General features: G+C 34.3%; 1 protein-coding gene across 1 annotated transcript; it reads left to right on the top strand.

Moving 5' to 3' along the window:
- Positions 1 to 24,069, top strand: LOC141405181 (uncharacterized). The gene is made up of 4 exons (XM_073989292.1): positions 1 to 391; positions 456 to 1,974; positions 21,274 to 21,537; positions 24,013 to 24,069. Exons 1-4 carry the CDS (start codon positions 69 to 71, stop codon positions 24,067 to 24,069), a joined length of 2,163 nt encoding a protein of 720 aa, XP_073845393.1. The 5' UTR covers positions 1 to 68.

Raw genomic sequence — 24,069 nt, 5'->3', positions numbered from 1 at the left:
CATCATTGAGAACAAAAGGCGCATGCATAAACATAAAAAACAATGATGAATATTGCTTTAAATGGTGTATGGTAGCGGCACTAAGTTTCCCGAGAACAATGAATGTCAATAGACCATCTACATATAAAGTCGATGTCAAGCAGGATGTCATCCGTCTCGATTCAGGAATATCATTAAACTTTATGGGTTTAAGTTTTCCATTGGCTCTAAAGGATGTAAAACAATTTGAAAAAGCCAACCCCGAAATCAGCATAAATGTTTACGGATATGAGCGATATTCCATTGAAGGTCCATACTACCTTACAAAAGAGGAAAAGAGACATCATGTTAACCTGATTTTACTCAACGATGGGGATAAATTCCATTACATATGGATTAAGAACATGTCACGGTAATATATCAACATTTAATAATGCTAAATAAATTATATACTAATAATTGTGTATTTATTTCAGCCTTTTGAGATCACAGCTAACAAATCATAAAGAGACAGCATATATTTGCAACGGCTGCGTTCAACATTTTCATAAGGAGAAGGACCTCGATATTCACAAAAAGCAATGTGGAGGTGTAGTTTGCAGCATGCCCAAGACAAAGAAGGACGCGATACTCAAATTTGGAAACTACAAAAAGATGCTGATGGTGGGCATTAGTATATATGCTGATGCTGAGAGCGTATTGAAACATAAGGAGCAGGAACCCAATAACATCGGAAAAACAGAGCAAGTAAAAGAGCACGTACCATGTGCTTTTAGTTATAATATAAAATGTAGTTTTGACTCTAGTTTAGATAAGTTCTTTACTTATACTGGCCCTGACGCGCCAAAGGTTTTCTTAGAAAATTTAATTAATGATTGCAAGTTTTATTATAATAACTATTTGTCAAAAGTTAAACCCATGATTACATTAACACCCGAAGAAGAATCACAATTTAAAACAAGTGTCAGATGCCACATATGCGATGAACCGTTAGGTGGTGATAGAGTTCGTGATCATTGCCACCTAACTGGTAAATATCGCGGGCCTGCACATAATCGTTGTAATCTGCAGTATCAAATACCTAAATTCATACCAATTTTTTTCCATAACTTCTCATCTTATGACTGTCACCTTTTTATTAAAGAATTATCTAATTTTGGTGGAGATATAAAAGTAATTCCTCAAAATAAGGAACTTTATATATCCATGTCTTATTTCATTAATATGAAAGATGATGAGTCGAATAACACTACTAGCTCCAATAGTAGTGTTGTTGTAGGAGAAGAGGATGAAGAAGAATGGAGTGATGAGGGAGAGGATTCAGAGGAAGAAGATGTAGGGGAGGAAAGACAATGTGAAAAAGACAAGAAGAAAAAGAAGAGACAAAACAGACTTGAACTACGTTTCCTGGACAGTTTTAGATTCATGCCTACAAGTTTAGACAAATTGGCAAAGAATCTGCCTAAAGACGATTTTCATGCGGTGAAATCATATTTCCCTAAGGAGAAAGATTTTACGCTCTTGACAAGGAAAGGTGTTTTTCCTTATGATTATCTTTCATCATTTGAAAAACTAAAAGATACCCAACTACCACCCATAGAAGAATTTTACAATAAAATGACAGATTCTGAATGTTCAGTAGAGGACTACAACCATGCAAAACAAGTTTGGTCACATTTTCGTTGTCAGACTTTGCAAGATTATATGGAGTTGTACCTGAAAACAGATGTCCTCTTACTAACAGACGTCTTTGAAAATTTTCGAGATGTCTGTATGAATATTCACAAATTAGATCCTTGTCAATATTTCACAGCTCCATCTCTATCTTGGGATGCAATGCTTCTCTGCACCAAGGTTGAGCTTGAGCTTTTTACAGATATAAATATGTACAATTTCTGTAAAAATGCTATTAGAGGTGGACTAACCCAGTGCTCAAATAGACATTCCGTAGCCAATAATGAAGATGTCCCCAATTATGATAAAAGCAAGCCAGAAGTAAACATATATTATTTGGACGTTAATAATTTATATGGAACAGCAATGACAAAACCTCTCCCAGAAAAAAATTTCAAGTGGGAAGAGGACTTGGAAATATTTAATGATCCTAATGTGATACAATTAATTCCAGATGATAATATAACTGGCTACATATTAGAGGTTGATCTCGATTACCCTCAGCATCTTCATGACAAACATAATGACTTACCCTTTTGTCCAGAAAACAAATGTGTTGGGGGGTCTAAAACTAAAAAGTTAATTGCGGACTTGACGGACAAAAAATCGTACACAATTCATTATTCTGCTTTAAAACAATGTTTGCAACATGGACTGATTCTTAAGAAAGTACATAGAGGTTTGTCATTTACACAACGTGCCTGGTTAGCTCCCTATATATTAAAGAATAATATGCATCGAGAAAATGCTAAAAATGCATTTGAAAAAGATTTTTTCAAATTGCTGAATAACTCGGTATACGGTAAGACTATGGAAAATATAGACAAGAGGAAAACTGTTAAAATTGTAACAGAGTGGGAGGACAAGAATAACAAGAAGAAAAGAAATGTAGCTAGCAAGCTAATTGCTAAACCCAATTTCCATAGTCTTTCTATATTTTCGGAAAATATGGTAGCTATCCAGATGCAAAACGTAAAAGTAAAATATGATAAACCATTATATTTAGGCTTTTGCGTGCTAGAAATATCAAAGCTGTTAATGTATGCTTTCCTTTATGACTTTCTGAAAGCAAAATTTGGCGACGCCTTTATTTTAAATTATATGGACACGGACTCTTTCATCATAACATTTAAAGGACTTAATCTATATAGGGTATTGACTTTTAAAGAAATAGAGGAAAGGTTTGACACATCAGACTTCTCACCCAACAATAAGTATGGTATTCCTCTCATTAATAAAAAGAAATTGGGTATGATGAAGGATGAAAATAACGGAAAAACCATGATTGAGTTTGTAGGACTTCGTCCTAAAGTCTATGCTATCAAAGTAGTTGATAGCGACGATGTGAAGAAATCTAAGGGTGTTAAAAAATCCGTAATAAAAAAGTATACAATAGATACATATAGAGAATGTTTATATGATAAAAAGGTTTTGTATGACACAATGTATACATTTAGGTCAAGACAGCATACTATAACCACAGACAAAATTACAAAAATATCTCTAAGCCATCAAGACGATAAAAGATTTATTCGAGAAGATGGTATAAGTACATATGCTTGGGGCCACTATAAACTAAACAATATAAATGAGGATTTAAACACGGATAATTTAGATTCACCTGTCCCAATGGACATTGATTAAAATGTAAATATATTAAATTAAGGAATAAAATCTAATGTATAAATATTGGTTATTAATTGCCTTACTGCTAGTATTTCAACATATTATCATTAAAATTTCAGCATTATTTTCATGTTACTTTTTAGAAATTACACATGGTATTTGTATTAATCTTTTTTAACAATGTTTTACTAATTAACAATATATTATTAATAATACTAACTTTACACATAAAAACCATTATTTTTACTAATTATCTATGTACTATTACAAACTACATACATTTATAACGTTTTTTGAAAAAAAAAATAAAACAATACTTTTTATAATTGAAATTACAAAACAATGTGTTTTATTTCATTATTGAGTTTACATTATATAAAGGTAAGTATGCAAAGAACTTATACTATTTTTCGAACGATTCCAGTCAATGGAACATACTCCACCAGACGATCATGGATAATTAAGCAATATGCTGAGGTATTTTGAGGAATTGGTGTATTGGTTTCAAATTGAATTTTTAAATCGATGGGTCCATTCTTCACAGTTTCGTTTTGATTACTGATATCAATAACGGCAATTGGGTTGTCCTTAAAACTTGTATATGTGAGAAGTGGTTGTGGTTCCCTCATATAATAAGATTGTTGAAACTTGGCATACATGTCATAGAGTACTGCATAACGATTTTCTCCAAACTTTAGATTCAAATCATCATATGGATAAGTTTCAGAGTTCAAGTGAACTTTAATATTTTGAAGTTCACAGTGTTGTAGCTTGTTGTCTCTTTCAAATATCAAAGCAACGTATCGAGGTCTTTCATGATTGGCAGACAATTTAACACTCCAGCTGTGTTGTCTTCCACCAGCAAAAGTTGGATTAAAGTAGCAATCCCAGCTGCGGAAAGCTATCGGTAAAGTTTTTCCATCCTTGATTGTTTTCAGGAAACTAATTTTTCTATAGTCTGACAAATGAATGTGTTGTACTTTCCAAACAATGTTTGTAATGGTGAGTTGAATTTCTTCGTTTTCAGTAGTTGAATAACATACATTTTTATCGTTGGCGCTTCTCAAGAGAATCAGGTCATGTTTACTGTTGCAAATTACTTTATTAAAGTCCTCTGCAAAGCCCAGTAGACGATTCAAGGGAACACAAAAATTGAATGAGCTTGTATTTACGTCACCATCTGGATTCCAGCCTGCATTACTCATAACCTTGCTTTCAGATTCACTTAGAGAAATCCAATTTTTAACTTTTGTTGTGGTACCCAGAGTACGATCAATTTCAATTCCATTTAGTTCATAGCGAATTTCATCAAACATGTAACCCACACAGTTATTCCTTAGTTTAGCATTCTGCGAAACACCCCCCTTTGAGTTTTTCAAATTTCCTTCAATGTATAGATAGCTCTCCGATGGTAGTATGTAAAGATCTTGATTTTGTATACTTATACGAATTTCATCGTTATTTTTAAATGACTGAATATATGGAACATAGCTATGGTAGTCTCTCTTTACAATATTCTCGTCAGAGAGTGGGCGCTCATTAATATCGAGTATTTCAGACATTTGGTTTGACTTTTAATTTTATAAGCTTTAAAAATTCTTTATTTTCCTTGCTGAGAGGAGGTCTTGACGGTTTGGCTCCTTGATGATGAATGTGTTTTGGTGTTTGTTTATGGGTGTATTTATTGTAAATAATCATGGCTGTCTGGGTCTTATATGAATTCGTAGCGTAATTTCTTCTGCTCTAAAGTTTATCAAGCGGCCTTCTTGATCTAATTTGAGTATCTCCAGATGACTTATTTCTTTGACGTTCACCGGCAAATAAATGAGATTCATCGGTCTCTCTGCCAATTTATAGCCTGGAGGGACGTCGAGAGCGAATTCGTGCAGAATATGAGCAGGCGACCCATTCATGAATGAGCCGGTAACAATATTGCAATGTATTTGTATGGCATTGACCTTTAAAATGTTAACTGGAAGGTTTGAAATGTGCTTTTTGCCAGGTTCCAAAACTTTTCCGGTGAAACCAAAGAGTTTTGCAATGGATTTTTCTTTATCAAAGTATATGGGATCATGAGAGGATAAGATCTCTATCTGTAGCGTATTATTGTTGGCTTTAATCTCAATAGATCTGTTAATGTGGATTGCTCTATACTGTGTCTCCAAGTAGTGAGCAATGTCTTGTAGTTCATATGATCCTATGGGTATCTTTATAATTTTGTCTCCGATATGGAAGAGATTGTTATCATTATCCACATTTGGAATGGAATTGTAGGATTGAAAATCTATTAAACAACACTCATAACTACCCTCTCCCAATTCAATAGGAGGTGAATAGTTTGAGTGTAAAATTGATGATTTACCCGTCAAAGTAAACGTTGTTGACATTGTAAGATTCTTTCTAGTAATAAGTAAAACATCAAATATACATATGTTTATATAAGGTTTTTATTTATTTTATTAAAATTATTTAAATGTGTTAAGTTTACAATACATTTGTCTTATCTATCCAGGAATTATGCTTGTTTGAAAATCCCAGCCATTTAACAAAGACTTTATCACCCTTTGTTTTTAATATTTTTTCTACTAAGTATGTGTTGGGATATTTTGTGGGTAAAAGTTCTTCTTTATAGAAACAACCATGTATGGGATTTCCTTCGTAGTCTTCTAGTAAATAAGTAGCAGGGTTGGTTAATCGTATTCCTCTTATTTTGAATATTTCTGTAGTCCAATTTGGAGTATACCCCTTTTCAAATTGATGTTTATATTTGCTGATGCGAACATGATCACCAGCACGAAGATTTTGCCTCTTAAAGATTTTTATGTGGTTATATACAGTTTTAACAACATCTGCTCATTCGATGAGTTTACTTGAATAGGTGCCATTTTTATTGTTCGATGACGATTTTTGTTGTATTGATCAACCAGGTCTCTATAAATATCAATCCATTGATAATTTCCATTGTAGCTAAACTCCTTCCACATCATACCTTTTAGAGTTCTATTGAAGCGTTCAACAATTGAGGCTTTCAAGACACTGTATGTAGAGTAGTGGTTTATTGAATGTTTCTGCATTAATTTTTTAAATTCCTTGTTGAAAAATTCTTTTCCATCATCGGTTTGCAAATTCTTTGGAATTCTTCCATCTTTTAAAATTTTTTCAAATGCTCTATATACTTCTGTTGCTGTTTTTGTTTTAAGTGCTTCGCACCAGGCAAATTTCGAAAAGGTGTCGATAACAGTAAGCATAAATCTGTATCCCCTGTTTGTTTTGGAATAGTTGCCCATTTCAACTAAATCAGCTTGCCAAAGGTCATCGATCCCCTTTGTAATAACCCTACGTCTTTTAAAATTTCTTCGTGCTTGAGAGTGGAGTTCGTTTACCAATCCTCGCTTTTCCATTATTCAAGTTTTGGGGGATATATTAGAGCAATTGAGTTGAATGGGGGTTGAGATAAGACTTTAAAAATTTCCTTATGTGATTGTTTGAGATGGGATATTTCTTCTCTTAGTTGAGTACACTCCCGAATGATATTTTGGTTTAATACTTCTTGTATGTGCTTGATTTGTGAATGTATGTATGCTTGGTTGACCGCATCCGTTCCTTCTGTTGGGGGTGCAACGTTCCTAATTTTTTTATTTTGCACGTCAAGGTTGTTATCTTCGTCAATATTAATTCCCAGTATTCTCGAAACATTTTCTCTTACTTCTATTGAGTGGGTTTTTGGATTATAATGATGACCAAACTTGTCAACAGTCATAGGTTGATTGTTTCCTTTAAAGTTTACTTAATAGATTATGTTGCCTTCTCGCAGTTCTTCGATAATCGAAACAATCTCATTAGTATGATTATTGTTTCCGGCTTGTTGTGATGCCATCAACAGCTTTAATCGTTCTACCAACTCGTTGGGATCGTCCCAGTATATATAGTTGGGTTTACTAGGATTTAGTGTCATTAAGCCTTTGCCACTGTGAGTATCCCCCATTAACTTTTTAATTATCCGCTTATATTTTTGTCCTTTGTTCCCCTTGATTCTACCATTAGGGTCATAGTTTATTTTAAATGCATTTGAGTCCAACAAGATTGTTTTATATATGTCGAGTTCTGTAGGATCATATTTTTTGGGGTTTTGATAAAATAAGAGTTCAAATAGTCCTGGTGTAAATGCCCAATTTTTATTTCCAATCGTAATCTTTTCATCGCTGATTTTCAGTGGTTTATCTCCAAACATCCATTCACCATTTTCATCTTTATGCGGTCCATATACTGTATCTAGTTTTTTATTTTTCTTTAAGAGTGTTAGATTAATAGGATCGTCTTCATCATCCTCATTTTCTGAATAAAATGTGTCATCTTTTGAGGTGTTGTAAGTATCATCATTTTGTAAATAATCTCCTTTATCCTCTTTCCCCTCCAATATACTTGGTTCAAGCTTAATCTCCGGTTTATATTTTTTAAAGGGTGTACTCGCTACAAAAGATTCTCTAAATGAATCCATATTCTCCTTCTTGGGTGCAATCATTTTGGTTGCATTCTCAGTTGAAAGCTTTAGTAGTTTGTTTATGGGTTCTGTTAATGGTTTAAAAGTGTTTGTCAATTCAGTAGTTTTAGCATCTTCGCCCATTTTAATGCTTTGAAATTTTCTTTTCAAAACATTTTTGGACTTTACAAGTCGTTTCAACATTGCTTCCTCCATGGTTGCAGGTGTACTAATGTAAATATACTATATAACATCTTTTAAATAATATTATGGTTGAATAAATGTATGAAAGCCTTTTCGATATCTCCCAGAGTGAATTTCATCATCTTTAGAAATCGTTAGAAATCCATATTTTTCTTTCCAGCATTCATGAGACATGTCTTTGAAGATATCAAAGCTCATGTCACATCCAACATGATCGTTGTATATGTGTCTTAAATTCAGATCGTCTTGTTTAAACATGATTATCATATTTGCATTATCACGCAACAAATGCTTTGGGATACGGGTGTATGTTTGACATAAGTAAAATGAGTCAACATTCTTATGTCGTCCCATACTAAAGTAGTTTTTAATATTGTTTTGTTTATCACACGCTACATCGTCAAAAATCATGATTGAGTTTGGTTTTATTTCATCTGGTTGTATAACATCATCATTGTTGGTGAATGTAAACAATCCCATCCCTTTTACAGAGGAAATCAGTTTCTTTAGGTACTCATATGACGGTTGATATAGCGATTTTGAATAAATGTAAACATTTTCAAATTTTAATCCATTTGGGCTTTCAATCAAACTAAGCATAACATTCGTCTTTCCACAGTTTGATGGACCCACTATTAATGCTCGTATAGTATTGGGTAACAAAGTACTATGTCGAGGGGTTTTCTTTTGTATAAAGTCCCCATTTCGTACTGTAATTTTAGCTTGTTGCTCAACTAATCTCATGTTTACAACTAATGACTAGTATAAGAACACATGACTATTTATAATATATATAATCGATTTACATATATATTTTGTTTAGAACCTGTAAAAAAAGTATAAAATGATTGTTTACAACGCAAATCGATTTATTAGAAAGAAAGCCGTTAAAGGAGGAGGACTTGTAAATAAGTTGATAAACTCTCTTCCAGTCGAACTTCATCTACCAGGCTATCAATTTTGTGGACCAGGTACAAAGCTAAGAAAACGTATACAAAGAGGAGATCAAGGTGTTAATCCACTGGATGCTGCTTGTAGAAAACACGATATTGCTTATTCGCAGAATAAAGATATTGAACAACGTCATATTGCTGATCGTGAACTAACTGAACGAGCTTGGGAACGAGTAAAATCAAAGGATAGTAGCATTGGAGAAAAAATAAACGCATATCTTGTAACTAATATAATGAAGGCAAAGACAAAGCTTGGAATGGGGATGGGTAATAAGAAACCCAAACAATTGATAGGACAACAAATTTTTAAAAATGCTATAAAGAATGCAACAGATTCCCTTAAAAGCGTTAAACCAACTGATATTAATGCTGCCATCAAAATAGCAAGGAAAGAAATACAAAAGACATTCCGAGGAAAAAAGTCAAAGGTGGTTATACCAAGAGTAATAAGGGTACCCAAAAGGGGAGGATTTCTTCCTCTCATACCTATTCTAACTGGGTTGGGAGCGTTGGGTGCATTAGCTTCGGGCAGTTCAGCGATAACCAATGCAGTTTTGAATGCTAAAAAAGCCAAAGAAGAGTTGCAAGAGCAGACCAGACACAACAAAACCATAGAAGCTATAGCTATGGGTAAAGGTCTCTATCTCAAACCATACAAAAAAGGCTATGGAATTTATGTTGATGAAAATGAAACGCCAAAAAACTAATAAAACAGCTACCCAAAGGTCCACTTGCCGATACACATATAAATACCTTTGGAAAGAAATACATACCTCACTTTAGAGGTGTTTATATGCGAGATAAACTACCTAAAAAGCCTTATCGAATCGAATGTGGTGTCGTAAATTTGGATATTGACAGTGGGCCTGGCACACATTGGGTGGCATATTATAAGAATAATAATATCATCGACTATTACGATAGTTTTGGCAATCTTCAACCTCCAGCTGAAATTTTACGTTACTTGGGATCAGCTACAACATATAATTATAAACGAGATCAACGTTTCAATACATACAACTGTGGTCATCTTTGCTTAAAATTTTTGTTGCAAATGAGCAAGATGTTATAAATAAAATACACCAACAACAAAATTACTCACTACAGTCTAATACAACTTATCCAAGATGTCGTACCTAATCCAAAGATCGGATGTCGCATTTGCCGACTTTCAATATTGTCATGGAAATGATAAAACCATTTTCATGAAGGAGCTATCATTTATGTGTGGAACTTCTGTTATTCCGAATCATTTTTTGTTTCGACCACCTTATAGTGCAAAGGAGCTTGATGGAGAAGCACTCCGAACAATCAACTACACCAAAGCACATGTGAATGGATTAGACTGGACCGATGGAGAAATCTGCTACAATGATATCGAGGATGTTCTCTCACCATTAAACAACTATCAATACGTTTTTGTAAATGGGAAAGAAAAGAAATGCTTTTTGGAAAACTATCTTCAAACTAATATTGTTAATTTGTTAATTGGATTGTAAAAACCAAAACATAAAATAAAGATTATAAATAAAACAACAAAGATCTGAGTGTTTTAATTTTTCTCAAATTTTATTCATAGAAGTGCAAGCAATGAATGTGAACAATAATACTAATATTGTTTAAAACTCTCTGGTGCCGCAAACATCTAGACCAATTTCAGGGAGGATATCATCTAAAATATCTTGATTGATGGGAATATTGTTTGTATAAAGTCTTCTCATTAGCGGACAGCTGTATGACATTCGTAAATGCTCTGCAACAGGACAGTCAGCTTCTTCCCATTGATGGATAACTAATTCACAAAAATAACATCTGGTCAAATCTCCTATACCAATATAATAAAATCCAACTGCAGCCATCGTCTTTGTATCTGGATACGGTAATGGCCAACCATTGAAGGTTTTTAAACGCTCGTCTTCCCCATTAAGCGCAGACATCTTTCTAACTAAAGTACTATTTTCATACTGAAACCTCTATCCCCCCAAATTTAAATAAGAAGCCACAGCAACTTTAAATTTTATAAAAATTCTTTATTTTTGTTTAATACGGTGGATAATAAAATGTTGGAATTTCCAATTGTTTTAACTCTAATTTATATACATCTGCTCCGCTGGAATCTTTCAGGGTAGATTTTGTGATAGCATATCCTCCACCAGCTAATTGTTTCACATGGTCGTCTCCTAGTGAAAGAAATCTTGTTGGCAAGTAAAGAATAGAGTCATTTATCCTCAATACAATTCTCTCCCCATATTTTGTTTTGCTCTTGAATGCTCCGGTGATGATGTAATCCTTGTTGTCCTCCATATCCTTCAAAGGAATTATTGATTTGATGTTGAAGGAATTGAAGAAAGTAATTAAATCTCCGCTCGCCATGTCTTCACTTGTACTTTAAGTTTTATACTGTGAATCTTATTTTCAAATTTTTGCTTTTTATACGAAATTTGTCAACCACCATCAATAATTTCACAATATTGTGAAATTAATTGGGCATACATATGTTAAGTTATGAACATGATTGAACATGCTCACAGAGAGACTGGCGGACGGACGAAAAATCCACTTTGATTACGATCATGTTTCGGCATGCTCACGGACAGACATATATTAAAATAAATGTATTTTGTTTACATTATCGATCATATGTGGTTCTCTCTCAACTTCTCGGTCTGGCTCCCTCCCACACATATACAGGGTAAATGTGGTTCTCTCCTCAAATCTCGGTCTCGCTCTCTGTAGCACATATACAGGAGGTAAAATATGCAACATTGTTTCATATTTTGGTTCACACATACAAGAGGTAAAATATGCAACATTGTTTCATATTTTGCTTCACACATACAGGAGGTAAAATTTGCAACTTTGTTTCATATTTTGCTTCACACATACAAGAGGTAAAATATGCAACATTGTTTCATATTTTGCCTCGCTTATATTTAAACGCTTACATATGTATGTATGTATTCTTGATTATATTATCGAAAAAATGTGGGTCTCTCTCAAATTCTCGGGCTCTCTCCCCCTCATCCGTTCATATAGGTGGCTTAGCCTATCATATTTCTTGTAATTTTTTGTTGTTTTGACCCACTGTGCAGTTAAATTTAACCCTCGCTCTCCAAATACTCTCTCTCTCTCACACACACACACACACACACTCTCTCTCTCCTTCTCTCTCTCTCTCACACACACACACACACACTCTCTCTCTCTCCTTCTCTCTCTCTCTCACACACACACACACACAGACAGGAGGTAAAAAGGTATCAAATTACTGATCTGGAAGCCCCATTACCCCTCTACTATCGTGTTTTATTTCTTATTCTCTTCTTATATTTACGGCAACACGTACGCATTGGGCGTACTGACTCCATTGGGAGAGTCTTGATACACTTGCTCCCCCCAAGTCCCTATAGTGCGGACTAAACATTTGGTCCTTCGAGCCGGATAAACATTTGGTCTATTCGAGCCGGATTGGATCATAGCTTTGATTTTGGAAAGCCTTATAAATAATATACAGTCCATTAAGTGATCTTTAAAAAAAAAAATAAAATCATAGATTCCCTTTCTTGTCCATCGGCCAAAGTCCAAATCGTGGGCAGACTTGCATACATACGGCAATAAAAAGATCAAAACAAAAATAATATTTTTTGTTCTAAAAACCTCTGTATTATTTTTGTTTTATATTCTCCTTTTTGGTCGTCATAAACTTCAACATTTCTATTGCTAATTGTTGTTGCCAAATTGTTCTAAAAATTCCCCAAATCTACATTGATTTGCATTGATTTCGTTTTCGCTAGTATTAGCAGTGAAAATATACAAACATATTTTTATAAATACATTGGTTACATATTTACACTGCACGGCCTATTCGTGGTCCCTTCTGTGCTGGTACACACACGTTTGTATTGATACATACTCCAGCATCGTCGTTCTGTCCAGTCGGTCAGTCAGTCAGTTGCATGCGAATGTATACACACACGAATGTACGCATAAATATTGCATTTTGGTAATTCCTCTTTCTGTCGTGTCCGTTTTTATTGCACAGTCTCCTGAAGGTGTGTTATTACACAATATCCGGTCAGTAAATTAGTACTGTGACACACTTTATTATATTTTATGGTAAATATAATAAATCGGCTTCAGGGAACATTTTAATAATATTTCTGGAATTGCGTGGACCCTACAGTCTGTCAGTTGGACCTTGTATTGTGTAGGGCGTTGTTTAAACAAATATATTGCGATTTGTATATTTTTGGAATTTCAATATAGTTTGAAATTTTTGTTGCATTATTTGACATAGATACGCTACATTTGGTAGTTATTTGTATGCATTTGATATTGCACGCACCCTACAGTCGCTCAATTGGATTGTAAAAAAACTTTTATTTGAATTTCGTGATTTTTTCGGAATTTTGATATTGTTCGAATTTCCTGTTGAATTTTTGGACACAAAGACACTACATTCAGTGGTTATTTATATAAATTTGATATTGCATGCACCCTATAATTGGGCTTTTGCTTGTGTAGAGCATTTTCTACACATATTTTGCGAATGTTATAATTTTTTGGAATGCTGATATTGTTCGAATTTCCAGTTATATTTTTGGGCACAAATACTCTACAGTCGGTAGTTAGTTCGTGTCATTTTGGTAGATATTTACTATTAGCTATCACTGCATATTAACATCGCCTAATGCTGTTTTTATACCCTCCACCACAGGATGGGGGTATATTAAGTTTGTCACTAAGTTTGTAACTACTCGAAATAATAATTGTAGACCCCACAAACTATATATATTCTTGATTAGCGTGCAATTCTACATCGATATAGCCATGTCCGTCCGTCTGTCCGTCTGTGGAAATCACTCTAGCGTCCGAACGGATTGACGTAGGTGGATGAAATTTTGGGAAAATCTATTATTTGTACGTAGGACTTTTGGTATTGAAAGTGGGCTATGAAGGTCCACGCTTTCGTATAGCCCCTATTCAAAATGACGCGTGACGCGTCGTCGTTTTAAGGAATTTTTAAGATATTTGTCCCATTTTACCACCGAATTGGTTGTAATTTGGTATTTTGTGTCTCCAGAGGCCAAAAAACATTCCTACCAAAGTTGGTTTATATAGGTCCACGTTTTGGTATAGCCCCCATATAACGCCCCATAAAAAGTATGCGTCATTTTAATATATTTTGAATGTATTAGTCCCATTTGACAACAGAATCAGTTGCAACTTTGTATTTTGTGTTTCCAGAGGCTAAGAAATATTAATATATTTTGAATGTATTAGTCCCATTTGACAACAGAATCAGTTGCAACTTTGTATTTTGTGTTTCCAGAGGCTAAGAAACATTTCTACCATAAAATGTTTATATAGGTCCACGTTTTGATATAGCCCCCATAGGACGATATCACCCGAGATGGCTGAAATTTGGTATTTAGTCTTCGTTGGGGATATAAAACTCCCCCCCCCAGTTGTAGGTATAGGTCCGCGCCATCATATAGCCCCCATAGAACGGTAACTTCCGATTTTCGGTATTTTGAAGGTTGTGGCCACATTAATCCACCGAAATGGCTGAAATTTGTGGTGGAGGGTATAAAACAGTTCGGCCCGACCGAACTTAACGCTTTTCCCACTTGTTGGTTATAATTTTGTATATTATATGGTAGTTTACAAATTTTACATAGATTTTGGAAGATTAGAAAAATTTTATTGGAATGTTGATTTAGCTTGAATTTCCAGTTTCATTTTTACAAACAAATACGCTATATTCGGTAGTTAATTGTATAATTTTGGTGGATAAATATCTGTACTATATATTTTTGTGCAATTTATATCGCATATCGCCTTTTTGGTAATGATCCCATTCACATTTATGCAAATTTAATTTACAAATTTTGATATTTAACTAGTGGTTTAAAATTATTATTGTGATTATATATTGTCTTAAAGTTGTTAATTGCATTTTTTGTTGATTTTCGTTAGAATAATTTGATGCAATTTGTAGGATTTTGAATATTGTTTCAAATTTCAGATTACTATTTTAAATCAGCACGCAACAATTGGTGGCTTGAGAATTTCTGCCTTTGTGGAAAATTAGTTATTGCCTTGCACATTTTCTTTGCGGTTGTTCAATTTTGAAATTACCAGTCCATTTACAAATTCTGTGATTACTATATTGTTAGTGAACAATTTGCTATGAGGTTTTATTAAACCCATTTTAATTCTTAAATTTGTTCCAAGGATGCTTTTTCTCCCCATTAGAGTCTGTATACTACCTTAAAATACGACTATGTACTTCGTACATAATATCAAAGGTAATGGCAGAATCTAATGAGTGACGTTCCTGAAAAGCCAGCCCTTTCAGTATCTACGCTAGAGTTATTAAAACTAACACCAACGATAGGATCACGTCCTACTCGTCAAACCCTCTGAGCAAAGGTAATACTGCGATCCACTGCGATTAGAAAAAATACTTTCACATCGTGTTTTATTTTTCTCTAATTTTTTTTCTATATTGCTACGTAAACATTGGTCCAATCGAGCCGAAGTATACGATCGGGCTCTGCCTTCACAAGGAAAAACTAAAAAGACAACAAAAAGCCACGACTACGTCGCAGCAACAACAGCAAAGGATCTACGATCAACCACGTCAATTTATTTTCCAATAAATTGCTATTCTTACCATCACCACAAAGGTATGTACACATTTCATTACGTGAAAAAGTGACATACCAAAATTTAGAAGTGTTGTGCATAATTAAAAGTAAAAACAAAACCGTTTGTCGTTTTACAATAAATATTTAATGTCCGTCCGCTACCTACGATATTGCCGTCGGTAAAATTCATTTAAAAATACCAACAGATTTTGACAATTCGCACCAATTTGGAATGGTCTCATGGCAGAAAAGTATAAAACCTAAAAAATTTGCAAAAATATTTTTTTCATTTAAGTCAATTTTTCCACAAATTTCTATCGAGCTTCGCGTTTGGAGTAAATCTTGGCATTTATTTGGACAGTTTTTGGCGAAAATTGTATTTGCACCTACTGTGAGGGTCCATTGTACGCCTTTGTCAATTTTTGAAAGTTGTATAGAATTTTTTATTCACAATCAAATCGATTTTCATTTATTTTCAAGCGTCTTTTTAGGAAATTAACAGCGAAAAATGGTTAAAAGGGCTTAGTTTAGAGTTTGTAAAGATTAGTGGTGGTTTCGGTCAGACACCGATTGAAAAGACTAAGATGATAATGCCAAAAGTGGTTTCCACAGTTTTGAGGAAAAAGATACAAATCCACAAAATTGGTGGGTTAATTGAAACATCAATAGCTCCGAGGTAATTTCATTGGAAGTGAAGTTGTGGCATATATGTATACTTTTAAACGGTAGCACAGTGTCCGATTTTCCAAAAAACCTGGCCAAAAATCGTAAAAAAATTTATCAATTTACACTAAAAAGGGTCATATATTGTTTATAGGATCCCAGTGCGTGTAGTTATGAAAAAATATATACATTTCTTGTTTAATAAGTAGGTATAAAAGCAGGTCGAAGTGACCCTATTTGGAATTTTATTTTTTTTAATATTTAAGTTGTTTATAAATCTATGATAAAATGCAAAATAAACAACGGTTATTAAATATTTTCTTTTTGTAATTGTAATGAAAGGTATGTAAAACGTATTTAAGGTATTCAGTGTCGCCAATGAATTGTGCGTTCTTTAATAATTGATGTCCGTACTTGTTAATTTTTTTCAAGATCTATTTTCAAAATAAATTATGAAAATAGTTGTGAGTAAGATCGAGTTGGGCCGTGTAATTTATCATTTCATAAAAAAGGAAGGGTTTTTACCAATTTCCATCCAAACATCCTGCACATATTTGCACTTTTCGTTTTTATGTGATATTTTGTCTTGCAGGTATATACAGATTTTCTTTCATTCAGAATGTCAGAATATAGTATAGGGTCACTTTCTGGCGTTTGGGCATAATTTAGAGTTTTGATGTATTTTATGACCTATAGCAAAATTTTATGGCGAAAAAATTTCTAGAATATTTTGGTCTGATCCGACCACATTTTATAGGAGATTTTAAAGATTTGTGGAAAAAGGGACCAAAAGGACCCCTTTTATGACTCGCACGAGGGTTATTTTTTTTTAAGACAAATATTCCTTGCATTCTGGTCAGTAAAGTTGCCAAAGACATTATACACCTAAAGTGCAAGGATTCCAAGTGATCTTAACTCATATATTCCCAAAACTGTAGAAATTGTGGAAGCTTGCACCCCTATTTTAGTTTTTTGGTTTTTTTGGCAAAATTGATACCGATATTTCCTTGGTATGCAATGCAAATAGAGATTTCATTTCTTTGGTGACTTATAGGGAAATTTAGCTGAGAACATTTTTGTCTTTGACGCCATTCTTCTAAAATGATGCTTTGTATGACAATTTTGCCAAAACTGTGATGAAGTACGACATTAACCCTAAAATGTTTTTCTAATTTGCATATTTCTGGAGTTAAAGTAAGATATAGAGTTTTGGTGTATTCTAGGACCTATAGTAGAAATTGATGGCAAAGAAATTTGTAGAATATTTTGATCCGATAAGATCACATTTTATAGGAGGAGGGACCAAAAAGACCCCTTAAATGACCGCCTGAGGGTTAAATAATATCATAAGAAAAACATAAGAACCAAAGGTTAGGTTAAAATCCATTCATTTTTAGAGTTTTGGCCAGGTTTTTCGGAAAATCGGACACTGTGCGTAGGTAAAAACATCTTCGAAAGGTAAACTTCCGATGTATGCGGTATATTTAAGCTGTACCAGATATATTTTGATACTGTTTAGATTCTCTCATGATACAAAAAAGGCAATTACAAACGGCCAAATAAATACATACATATGCACATTGGTACTGTTGGTACACTGTATGTATGTCATTCGAAAAAAGGATGATATTCAAAATTGGAAAAAAACAAGAAATCGGAGGTACTGGAGTTTTTTGGTCGAATTATCTGACAAATATTCTTTATCGGCGACATAAGTAGGTAAATACGTATTAATCGTGATATTAATTTGACTATGTTATTTACGTCGAAATTAAATATAGGGTGACCAAGTAATCGACAACAGTCACGTGTTAGTGTGACAAGACTTCAAGCATCCGAAACACACAAAGAACGGCAACTAATAGAATAGCTCTGTCCATGTTACCAGAGCCATTGCATCTAATACCGAATTTGCAGTGCAAGTAGAATTCGGGAGATCACATTAAATAGAGAAGTCAGAAAAAATAAGTAAAAAAGCGTTAAATTCGGCCGGGCCGAACTTTTTATACCCTCCACCATAAAATATTCTGAACTAAAACGGAATAATTATATTCTTTCCTCTTCACAATTTTAGACGAAGATATTTTGTAACCTCTGATACCTAAACAAGGTACAAAAATAAAAAAATTATTCAATCGGTAAGGAACCTTATATGGGGCTATATCAAAGTGAAAATCGGGAGGTACAGTTATATAGGGGGCTATACCTAAACATGGACCTATGTTGACAGTTTTTGTGGAGATATTTTGTGATTACTAGAAACTTCAACGGTCAAATTTCAGGTAGTTCAATCAAAAATTTAAGCTAAAATACTCAAAATACCAAAAATCGGGAGGTACCGCTATCGGGGCTATACCAAAACATGGACCTTGACTGTTTTTAGTGGATATTCTTTGGGAACCACTGGGAACCCAAAACTGAAATTACAGATAGTTCGGTCAAGAAATGTAATTAAAAATACAGAAAATCGGGAGGTACCGTTACCAAAACATGGACTTATGTTGACAGTTTTTGGTGGAGATGTTTTGTGATTAGTAGGAACCTCAACTGTCAAATTACAGGTAGTTCGGTTAAAAATTTTAGCTAATATCCTCAAAATACCGATAATCGGGAGGTACCGTTAAATGGGGGCCAAAACATGGATCTATGCTGACGATTTTTGGTGGAGATGTTTTGTGAACACTGGGAACCCCAAACGTGAAATTACAGGTAGTTCGGTCAAAAAATGTAGGTAAAATCCCCAAAATATCGAAAATCGGGAAGTAGCGTTTATGGGGGCTATACCAAAAAGTGTTCCGATATAACCCATCTTCGAACTTGCCCTGCCTATGGAAAAAAAGACACTCGGGTGCAAAAATATAGCGCTCTAGCTCATTTATTGCGAACGCTACAGTGATTACAACATACGGACACTTAGACAGACTGTCATGGCTATATCGTCTTAGAATTTTATCCTGATCAAGAATATATGTGCAAATGATTAGATCGATGTGTTACAAACAGAAAAACAAACTAAATATACCCTCCATACTATGGTGGAGGGTATAAAAACAGACGAATGTGGTTACCTGATAACGATCGGATCAAAATGGGTAAATATGTTAAAATGGGTTAATTGATTAAAACGCAAATTTAATAAAGCACTATATTCAGCATTAAATTCAAATTCAATTGCTTTAGTGAAATATCGTGTTCAGTGGTGGAAACAAGAATTGCAGAAAACGATCGATTATGAAACGAGTAGGGCGTTATGATATTATTTTGCTTCAACTGCGCTACCAAATATTTTTATTTACATCACAAAACGTGTAATTTGCTTAAAAAATATATCTTAGTCCCGATTTAGAGCTACCTAATTTTTTTCGCGGCTATTGTCAGTTTATAGAAGAGAGAGTCGAGGAAAACAGAAACACTTTGCTCTCAGTACCTTCTCTCTTCGTCAAACTGACAATTGTACAATTACAATACAATTGTCTAATGTGCATTTGCTTCAAAGATCTTCCTAAACAGTTCAAAACAAAGAAATATTTGCCATTGAACAAGGTGATAGCAATAATAGTATTATAAGTTTGAACCAAAGCCATAAAGTTCTGTACCTAACAAACTGCGAGACGAAGTTCGCCGGGTCCCCTAGTTTAATATAAAACCATATTGTTATTGTGGTGTTTTCCTTTTATTCTCTTCTTCGTGTTCGCCAAAAACACAAAAATCATCACAATAATAACAATTCCAATATAAAAGAATAAATGTCATCCACTTGTCATTACTACTGATTGTTTCCACCTTTAATTATTACGGGTGGCAGATTTGGCACTTATATTCCATTTTAACTACGATCGATTTTATTAGGGGTATTCGCATGTACTAGATATTACATTTATTTATATAAAAATATGTTTGTGCCGTTTTAACGTACTTTTTGAGTTGAATCCTTCGGATATTGACTAAAAATAAACGGTATTAGTGTTTTCGACACCGTGCACCCTACAATCGGTATTAGTGACATTTTTCGATGTTTTTAAACATTTTTGGAAATTTGTTTTCGGCAAAATTTAAAGATTTTTTTGTGGTTTAATCACGTTAAACCTCAAATATATTGCCGTATCCACGATACATTATTGAAGTAGTCTACAACTACCTATAAACTCAGTGTATTTCACCAAAAAATAATTTTATTTTGAATCATCACGTGTTTTAAAATTATTTTTTTTTCTAAAATTTTAGAGAAAATTTACAGCTGTTATTGAATTTTCGCATACAATTTTTGACATCACGTGTCATTTCGAAAGTAATAAAATAATTTCCGTGCAATTTTGTTGAATTTGTACAACTACGTGCATTATTTAGGAAATGTATTTAGCCTTCGACTACATTTAATTTCTCAATACGACATTTCGTGTCACAAATTATCCTTGTTTTCTCTCTCTCTTTAATTTTGAAAATAGAAACATATAAAAATATATTGAAAATATAAAATTATTCAGAATTTATGGCAAAAATGAATGAAATGTGTGTAGTTAAATATAGAAGATACATTTGAAGGAAAGTCTATTGCTTTTCCTATTCATTTAATGTATATATTATTTGTTTTCAGTTCAAATTTTCGTGAAAACAAGGAAACAAAAATGAAGGAAATTTTATTTACGTTTCTGTTAATTACGAATGGTTTCGTGGAAACGGGTTAATTCGTGTACGTCGTTCGACAGGCGAACAACGTAATTGAAACGCTCGTGTGAACATGACATTATGTCATTTAAATAAAAGACCAGTGGTAATGCCCATGAAATAGTGGCTAAGTTTTCGCTTACCCACACAAATTTTAGTCTGGCGTGGAATGCTTTGCAAAAAAACTTACGACAATCCACGTATTTTGGTGAACCACCAACTAAAACGCCTCTTTGACCTACCAGTTTTAGAAGAGGAAACTAGTTTAGGGTTGAAGTCTTTGCAAAGAGGCATAAACGGGTGTATTTCGTCCATGTCTAATTATGACGTGCCGACAGAAGACTGGGATCCAATTCTAGTTTTCCTTTGTCTTCAGAGATTACCTAAACACTGCGTTGTGCTATGGGAACAATGCATTAAAAACAAGTCTGCATTGTCCTCGTGGGCAGATTTGGATCAATTTCTCACGGAAAGAATCCAAACTCTGACCTGCTTACGTGATATTAAGGGCATAGACTACGTCGAACCTCTAAATCACAACAAAAGACTTTCCAATTCCACGAAAGATGAAAGCACTAAAACATCTGTTGCCACGCCACAAAGCGCACCTCGTTCTTCACGGCTAAGGCACCATGTTATGGTTTGCCAAAAATTCCTTAGACTTTCAGTTCGTTCGTCTCCGACGTCACCTGATTCCAGGAGTTTAGTTGCTTTAAATTCCCCTTCTACCTCTACAGGTCTTCCATCTGGGTCTAATTCTAGACAAGTATTCCATACCACTCAGAATAGGGAAATATTGTTAGGCACGGCTCTGGTCCATATTGTGCACCAAGGTACTACTTACCCAGTCAGAGCTTTAATTGATCCTGCTTCTGAATCATCTTTCATTTCTGAAAATATGCAGGGTTGAATAGGTATAGCCACAAATGCAGTCAGAGCCTGTAACGACCCACCCTACCTGGTCCTATTTCCGGAGGAAGTGGCTACCTTCTCGCCCCAGCCGTGCTCAGTCATGGGGGGTTGTTTTCCTCGGATAATAGCATTCGGGTCCGCTTACATAAAGTAACATTCAAATAAGGTAGCTCTTATTAGGGGAGTATATGCCAAGAAATAAATGAAGTTGGGGAAGAGTAAGAAAAGGAGTAAGAGGAGTGACGTAAGAAAAGACGTGGCCTAAGGTATCAGTCAGCCACTAGCGGTTCCACCGCCCACCCAACCATTCTAAAGAAGTTCATAACTCTTTAGACCCAGTTATAGAAATTCCCTTATGAATTCCCTTTCATCTTTTGTGCGAAAAAGCGAATTAGTTTAGTTAATATTCATAATCAATTATATTTGTTAACAAAAAAAAAAAAAAAAATAACAAATGGTGTTAACAAATATTTTTGATCGCGAAAATATTATGATTAGCAGATACAATGTTGATTGAAAACAAAATGATTGTACAGTTAATATAAAGTGTAAAACTTATATTAATTGTGTGACAAAAAGAATATGGGTGTTAGTGATTATTCTGACCGGTGGTCATAAAAAAAATAAATAATGTATGTAAAAAAGTGTCTTGCAGGGTGAACGAGCAAATACAATGAGAACATATATTGATTTATATTGTCGACTTACCAATAAAGATCACCGTTGTCATCAGGGCTGAGGATAATGGTTCTTTGGTCGAAATTGCTGGATGAAAAAGTTAATTAATATTCAAATTGCATCGCCCGTTTAGATGAAATTCAAGTATTTGGGATAAAACAAATGTAGAACAGTGTGTTGAGTCTTAACGTGTAATAAAATCTGCGTTCTCCATACAAAGATTTAATTCACGGGTTCCAAAATTATGCCTCGAAAGACAGGTGATGATACGGCCAATGTTAGGATGATATTTAAACAAATTACTCTTAAATAGCTTTTAGTTTGGTTGATTGTCCTGTATCAGGATTTTCTTGAATTGTTATCGTCTCAGGATATTAGGAAGCCAGCAAGCCCAGATTGACAAAAAAAAATTGCAAATTCAAATAAAATTCCAAATCTTTAACTAAAATTCAAGGATTCGTCCTGATTCGCACTAAAACATCTGTTGCCACGCCACAAAGCGCACCTCGTTCTTCACGGCTAAGGCACCATGTTATGGTTTGCCAAAAATTCCTTAGACTTTCAGTTCGTTCGTCTCCGACGTCACCTGATTCCAGGAGTTTAGTTGCTTTAAATTCCCCTTCTACCTCTACAGGTCTTCCATCTGGGTCTAATTCTAGACAAGTATTCCATACCACTCAGAATAGGGAAATATTGTTAGGCACGGCTCTGGTCCATATTGTGCACCAAGGTACTACTTACCCAGTCAGAGCTTTAATTGATCCTGCTTCTGAATCATCTTTCATTTCTGAAAATATGCAGGGTTGAATAGGTATAGCCACAAATGCAGTCAGAGCCTGTAACGACCCACCCTACCTGGTCCTATTTCCGGAGGAAGTGGCTACCTTCTCGCCCCAGCCGTGCTCAGTCATGGGGGGTTGTTTTCCTCGGATAATAGCATTCGGGTCCGCTTACATAAAGTAACATTCAAATAAGGTAGCTCTTATTAGGGGAGTATATGCCAAGAAATAAATGAAGTTGGGGAAGAGTAAGAAAAGGAGTAAGAGGAGTGACGTAAGAAAAGACGTGGCCTAAGGTATCAGTCAGCCACTAGCGGTTCCACCGCCCACCCAACCATTCTAAAGAAGTTCATAACTCTTTAGACCCAGTTATAGAAATTCCCTTATGAATTCCCTTTCATCTTTTGTGCGAAAAAGCGAATTAGTTTAGTTAATATTCATAATCAATTATATTTGTTAACAAAAAAAAAAAAAAAAATAACAAATGGTGTTAACAAATATTTTTGATCGCGAAAATATTATGATTAGCAGATACAATGTTGATTGAAAACAAAATGATTGTACAGTTAATATAAAGTGTAAAACTTATATTAATTGTGTGACAAAAAGAATATGGGTGTTAGTGATTATTCTGACCGGTGGTCATAAAAAAAATAAATAATGTATGTAAAAAAGTGTCTTGCAGGGTGAACGAGCAAATACAATGAGAACATATATTGATTTATATTGTCGACTTACCAATAAAGATCACCGTTGTCATCAGGGCTGAGGATAATGGTTCTTTGGTCGAAATTGCTGGATGA

This window comes from Musca autumnalis, unplaced genomic scaffold (assembly GCF_047663935.1).
Source record: "Musca autumnalis isolate F117 unplaced genomic scaffold, ASM4766393v1 scaffold_1, whole genome shotgun sequence".
NCBI classification, from domain to species: domain Eukaryota; kingdom Metazoa; phylum Arthropoda; class Insecta; order Diptera; family Muscidae; genus Musca; species Musca autumnalis.
Note: the sequence above shows the minus strand (reverse complement) of the source record. Positions and strands in the feature narration are given on the sequence as shown.

Bases quoted from the DNA above. Each gene is read 5' to 3' on its own strand.
- LOC141405181 (XM_073989292.1), top strand. From the start codon at position 69: ATGGTAGCGGCACTAAGTTTCCCGAGAACAATGAATGTCAATAGACCA. The intron at 392-455 runs GTAATATATCAA...TATTTATTTCAG, and splicing joins TGGATTAAGAACATGTCACG to CCTTTTGAGATCACAGCTAA. The intron at 1,975-21,273 runs GTAAACATATAT...CTTTGTCTTCAG, and splicing joins ATGATAAAAGCAAGCCAGAA to AGATTACCTAAACACTGCGT.